The 6716-nt window shown below is 39.0% G+C and overlaps 1 protein-coding gene across 1 annotated transcript; it reads left to right on the top strand.

The window, feature by feature from the left end:
- Positions 1-874: 874 nt before the first annotated feature.
- On the top strand, positions 875-3768 carry LOC115881899. The gene is made up of 2 exons (XM_030899622.1): positions 875-2254; positions 2314-3768. Exons 1-2 carry the CDS (start codon positions 875-877, stop codon positions 3766-3768), a joined length of 2835 nt encoding a protein of 944 aa, XP_030755482.1.
- Positions 3769-6716: the final 2948 nt, after the last annotated feature.

The following is a 6716-nucleotide window of genomic DNA, read 5'->3' as shown; positions in this document are numbered from 1 at the left end:
TATGGTTACGGCCGTAGAAGGGCTGCAAATACAGAAAAAGTCCGGTGGCTCTCAATTTTTTTTTAAATAAATCAATTTTTTAATATTTTTAGACCCTAATAACTCGGTTATTTTCGATTTGTTTGAAAATGGTAAAGAGTAAATGACGCGTACCGGCAACGTCGCAAGAAGAATCCGAAGCGACCGCGTCCCGCGCGACAGAAACGAGTGTAAAAGAGACTTTTAACATAGATGATATATATATTTTTTTCTGTACATTTACATATGTTTTTTAGTTAGTATAATTAGTATAATAAATGTTAGTGTGTGATTAAAATACGTCTAGTCTCTTCTTCACCACCCCAGAACATACCATTGTGGTACATTGGTCCTTCGAGCCGGATAATCAGCGAAAATCGTAAAGTGTATCGGTAATTTCGCCGGCCGACGAAGCAGCCATTAACTCGAGACCGTCTTCCAGAGTCTTTCCGGTGCAGTAGCCTTGTTCCCAGGCGTCAAGTTCGTAGGGAGTTACCCTTGTACGTCAGAGAGAGCGCGATAGAGTGGAATCGCGAGGCTAGAACGCCGTCTTAAGGATCATATGGGACGAGATTGGCAGCGTTGTCGAATTCAAGGAAAAAGGATCTAAGCCGTGGGTGAGGGTGTTCAGCGTATCGAATGGTTCCGTACCGCTTTGGAGGGAAACATCGTCGAGGAGCATTGATTCACCAGGTCGTATAAACCTTTTTATCCGCATTATATTTATATTGTTTCTATTTGCGCTAATTCCGTATAAAGTTCAGAGTTTTTGCCCGTATCCGAAATAGTTTTACGATAGTATTATTTTATTATTTTTAAATATTATAACTAATTGTTTCTTAAGTAAATAAAAAAAATGAATCCTAATAATTTACAAACTCTTAAGAAAAAGCGAGGTAATATAAAAGGTCAAATTACGCGTTTTGAAAATTTTATAAATAACTTCAATGATGAGTATGATCAATTAAAAGTACGAATGGCACAATGTCAAAGGTTGTGGCAAGAATTCGATGAGGTTCAAATGCAAATAGAGATGCATGAGGATGTTAATGGCGAGGACACAAACGTTGACGAACGTGCGGAGTTTGAAGATAAATATTATCAAGTGATTGCAAATGCAAACGGCATTTTAGAATTAAATTTGACTAATTCAAACTCAGCACAATCCATTCAACAGGTGGTTCCACACCATATTCCAGGTATTAAATTTCCGAAAATAGATTTACCTACTTTTACCGGTAATTACCTACTTTATGGTAATCACATAGCATGGAAGTTGCTCAAGGATAGATATCACAATAAACGCCTCATTATACACAATCACGTAAAGGCAATTTTTGAACTACCTCAGTTAAGCAGAGAGTCACATGTCAGTATGAGGCAATTATTAGATAATTTTAATAAAAATTTGAGAGCACTAGAATCATTGCAAGAGCCTGTTGACAAATGGGACACTCTACTTATATACTTAATTTGTTCAAAGCTTGACAATTCCACCAGAAGGGAGTGGGAGGTAGTCTCGGAACCCTTAACTATACCTTCAACAAAGGATTTTACCGATTTTCTTCATAAAAGGTGCATTCTGTTACAAACAATAAATTATAAAAAACCGGAAAATAAATCACAAAGTCCATCTAATATCTCATCTTTCAAAAATACAAAAAGTTTTAATCATAAAGAGCAATCTCAAAATTATTTTGCGATGGCCGCGTGTGTCATATGTAAACAAACTCACAAAATTACAATTTGCGATAAGTTTTTAAGTTTGTCTCCGAAGACGCGATACGCTGAGGCTAAGAAACATAAGTTATGCGCAAATTGCCTTGGTGCTGGTCACTCATATCAGACATGCACAACCGAAAACCTTTGCATGGTTTGTAATAAAAAACATCATGTACTCTTGCATTTTGAAAATAATAAAAGCACTGATAATCCAGTTCAAGAAAAATCAGTATCAGCTCATACTACCTTCAAAAATGATGAGATTTTGTTATCGACAGCAATTGTTTTTATGTGTGATAGTTCTGGTAGATATCACCAATGTAAGGTCCTACTGGACTCAGGTTCGCAGAGTAACTTCATTACGAAAGAACTATGTGAGAAACTTAATTTGTCTAAGCAAACATTAAACCTTGCGGTCTCAGGGCTGAGTAAAGCTTCTCTAGACATTTCCCATAAAGTACAGGCAACCATTAAATCTGTTCACAATAATTTCCAAACAGATCTCTCCTTTTTGGTAATAGATCAAATTACGGATAATCGCCTTTGAACACCATTGACTTTTCGAATCTTCAGATACCAGAAAATATAAAATTGGCTGATCCATCGTGCAATGTGCCATCCAAAATTGATGCTTTACTCGGCGCATCAATTTTTTGGAGTTTGCTGTGTATTGGACAGATAAAATTAACAAATTCTCAGATTATTTCGCAAAAGATCAAATTGGGATGGATTCTATCGGGTCAAGCTAACATTTCAGTAAATATCCCAAGCAAGACAGTGTGTCATTTTTCTATCAATTCAGAACTACAAAAGCAATTAGAAAACTTTTGGCGAATAGAACACGTCGAATCATCACCAGTTTGGTCCCTAGAGCAAAAGGCTTGTGAGAATGATTTTGTATTAAATCATAAACGTGAAGAAAATGGAAGATTTTCAGTTCAACTGCCATTAAAAATAGACAGTTCAAAGTTAGGCGAGTCAAAATCAATGGCCTTAAAGCGGTTTAAGTCTTTAGAAAAACGGTTGCGCAGTAACACTGAGTTACACGCACAATATGCCGACTTTCTTGATGAATATCAAACGCTAGGCCACATGTCAGAAGTTCATACTGAAGATCCAACGTTGAATTATCTCCCGCATACTTGTGTTTTTAGAGAGTCCTCGTCAACTACCAAGGTCAGGGTTGTGTTCGACGCTTCTGCGAAAACGGAATCAGGATTATCACTTAATGACGCACTCATGACAGGGCCTACAATTCAACAGGATCTGTTTTCCATTATACTTAGATTCCGAAAACATCAATATGTCATAACAGCTGATTGTGCAAAGATGTACCGCCAAGTAAATGTGCATGATAATCAGCGACATCTTCAATCAATTCTTTGGAGGAAGAATGCTGATGAGCCTCTGAAGGCTTACACTTTAAACACAGTGACTTATGGTACTTCGTGTGCGCCTTTTTTGGCAGTCAGATGTCTGCATCAATTAGCTCTTGAAAATCAAAAACGGAACCCCAAAATAAGTAATGTAATCAAAGAAGATTTCTATGTGGATGATCTAATCTCTGGAGGCGACACCATAGAAGATGTGCTTCAAATTAAAAAAGATATCACAGGCATCTTATCTCAAGGACTTTTCGAACTGAGAAAATGGAAATCCAACGAGGCTTCAATTATTGAGCCAAACATGCCAGAAAATAACCAACTGTATTTTTCGGAAAATAAAGAGACGAAAACACTCGGAATTGTGTGGAATAGTGAGGATGACACCTTTCAGTACAGTTTACATGCCATTTGCGATAGAAAGAAATACGTAACCAAACGAACTATTTTGTCTTTTATATCCAAAATTTTTGACCCGCTTGGATTGATAGGGCCCATAATAATAAGGGCAAAAATTCTAATCCAGCAATTATGGCAACTCTCCCTCGACTGGGATGAGAGTGTGCCCTCACAAATTTACACTGCCTGGAAATATTATCAGGATCAAATCATATCGCGAAAAATATTTCAATATCTCGCCATGTGATGTGTCATCGTCCAATCAAGGTCGAAATGCATTCATTTTGTGACGCATCCGAATCTGCTTACGGAGCATGCGTTTACCTAAGATCACAGGATGCTTCTGGAGTGTATAACTGCAATTTACTCTGCGCAAAATCCAGAGTGGCTCCGTTGAAAACCATGACTCTGCCACGTTTAGGGCTGTGCGGAGCGTTACTAAGTGCAAAATTAAGTAGCCTTGTAACCAAGTCGTTGAAATTGCACGTAGACCAATTTTTCTATTGGTGCGATTCCAGTATAACACTCACTTGGATCCTCGATGAGCCTCACAAATGGAAGACATTTGTTGGAAATAGAGCTGCGGAGATTCAAGATTTGACCGATAAATACAGTTGGAAACATGTACGCTCGGAAGATAACCCTGCGGACATAATTTCGCGAGGCATCAACCCGACCGAATTAAACGATTCCCAGTTGTGGTGGCACGGCCCGCATTGGATGCAATGGGAGAGTGACAAGTGGCCCACAAGTATGCCAATAAAGATATCTGAAGTTCCGGAAAGGAAAAACATTAGTAAGGTTATGGTTGTTACTAAACCTGATACGTCATTATTTGACAGATTTTCTTCTTTTTTAAAGTTTCAGAGAGTTGTGGCATATATTTTGCGGTTTAAAAATAACACATTAAAGATTTCGCCTCAAAAGGCCCTTTAACAACGCAAGAACTCGACAACTCGTTGAAATGTCTGGTGAAGCTTGCTCAACAGCACGAATTTCATGAAGAAATATCCAGTCTAAAAAATAAGCGCGCTGTAAATATTAAAAGTAAACTAAGAAATTTAAATCCATTCATGGACAATGAGGGTGTACTAAGAGTTGGCGGTAGATTGAAAAGATCAAATCTCGATTTTGATTTCAAACACCCAATGATTCTTCCTAAGGGTCATAAGTTAACGAAACTGTTGATAACTTATGAGCACCGTAAGTTGTTGCATGCGGGTCCTCAAGCATTATTAACTCATTTGCGTACGCGTTTTTGGCCTATTGCGGGTAGAAATGAAGTTCGAAGAGCACTAAAACATTGCGTTATATGCTTTAAGGCAAAACCTATCACGGTCGATACCTTATTAGGGCAATTGCCTGAACAAAGGATAACACCCTCTAGACCGTTTCTTAACTGTGGCGTGGACTATGCCGGTCCCTTTTCATAAAGGTAGGATTGTCACAGAAGTAGACAACTTGCAAAGGCATACCTCTGTGTTTTTATATGTTTGTTTACTAAGGCTGTGCATCTGGAATTGGTGGTGGATTTAACTACCAATTCATTCCTGAATGCATTCAAACGTTTTATCTCGCGAAGGGGCAAATGCTTAAACATGTATTCAGATAATGGCACAACCTTTATTGGTGCAAATCACGAATTAAAAAGGTTTTTTACGCAAGTCCAAAACCAGAATAGCTTTGCAGAATTCTGTGCCACTGAACAAATATAGTGGCATTTTATCCCCCCGCGCGCTCCCCATTTTGGCGGAATTTGGGAATCGGCAGTTAAAGCTGTCAAATACCATTTACGAAGGGTTATCGGTCAATCTACTCTGACATATGAGGACTTTTATACGGTTTTGGTACAGGTAGAAGCTTGTCTAAATTCGCGGCCGCTCTCGCCATTGTCGAGCGATCCCGACGACTTAACTCCGTTAACACCTGGCCACTTTCTGATTGGAAGCTCCTTGGTAGCGGTACCTGAACCCGACCTCTCCCATTTGAACACGGGACGTCTCTCCAAGTATCAACATCTGACGCAGATCACGCAGCATTTCTGGAAGCGATGGTCACGAGATTACCTCACCGAGCTTCAGCAGCGATCAGGCCAAGGACATTCGACCCCAACCAAAGTGTCCGTGGGTGAGATGGTGGTACTAGTGGATGACAATTTACCGCCATTACAATGGCCTTTGGGTCGTATATCGGAGATACATTCAGGTGCGGATGGTGTTGTCCGTGTAGTGACTATAAAAACGGCAAAAGGCGTCGCAAAACGTGCGGTTCGCAAAATATGCGTTTTGCCTGTAGCAGAGTAACGTGTGTGACCCGCACTAATAGTTATCGCATCGGATTTGTGTGGTTGCGTTGAATGACTTAAATGACTACAACCATTCAAGGTGGGCGGTATGACGCGTACCGGCAACGTCGCAAGAAGAATCCGAAGCGACCGCGTCCCGCGCGACAGAAACGAGTGTAAAAGAGACTTTTAACATAGATGATATATATATTTTTTTCTGTACATTTACATATGTTTTTAGTTAGTATAATTAGTATAATAAATGTTAGTGTGTGATTAAAATACGTCTAGTCTCTTCTTCACCACCCCAGAACATACCATTGTGGTACAGTAAATATGTTTCTTTTATCGAGATCTACCAGCCCTGAAAATATTTGCTTTTTATTTAACACTCACCCTGTATTAAAATACTTACAATACTTACCTTGCATTATTGATTTCTTCTTACACCAGGTTTTTCCATATACAGAGTGGAATATATTTTTCAGCTGGGTGGAATATGATGTCTTAATCTTTATCTGCTATAAGATTATAATAATTATGTCTGAAATAGATCTAGAATGTAGAATGAGTTATAGAGGGAGTAAATCACTGCGACCTAAAAGATCTATTGTGATCTATTGTTCCTTGAGTTATAACTCATCACACAGTCAATATATAATATCCCTGTTGTAGAGTACGAACCAACTAAGAACATGTCACGACCTTCATAGAAAACGATCGCCTTCTCTCTTGCGTTCTAATCATGGACGTGCCAGTGCAAGAGAGACAAACGATGTCTAAGTGATGACGCTCGTAGCATGTTCTTAGTTGGTTTGTACTCTAGAAGAGACAGGGTATTTACCATCCTCCTCTGATAACAGAATTTTTTCCTCCGAGGGTACACAGCCTTCTATGGTTGGAGTTTGACC

The sequence above is a fragment of the Sitophilus oryzae genome, unplaced genomic scaffold (genome assembly GCF_002938485.1).
Source record: "Sitophilus oryzae breed Bouriz unplaced genomic scaffold, Soryzae_2.0 scaffold_1744_pilon_pilon, whole genome shotgun sequence".
NCBI lineage: Eukaryota > Metazoa > Arthropoda > Insecta > Coleoptera > Curculionidae > Sitophilus > Sitophilus oryzae.
This window is presented reverse-complemented; position numbering and strand designations above follow the sequence as displayed.

What these genes read in the sequence shown, in the direction of transcription:
- LOC115881899 (XM_030899622.1), top strand. Translation starts at nt 875, where the DNA reads ATGAATCCTAATAATTTACAAACTCTTAAGAAAAAGCGAGGTAATATA. An exon ending in AAACAGATCTCTCCTTTTTG is followed by an intron (nt 2,255 to 2,313) that starts GTAATAGATCAA and finishes TCGAATCTTCAG; the next exon opens with ATACCAGAAAATATAAAATT.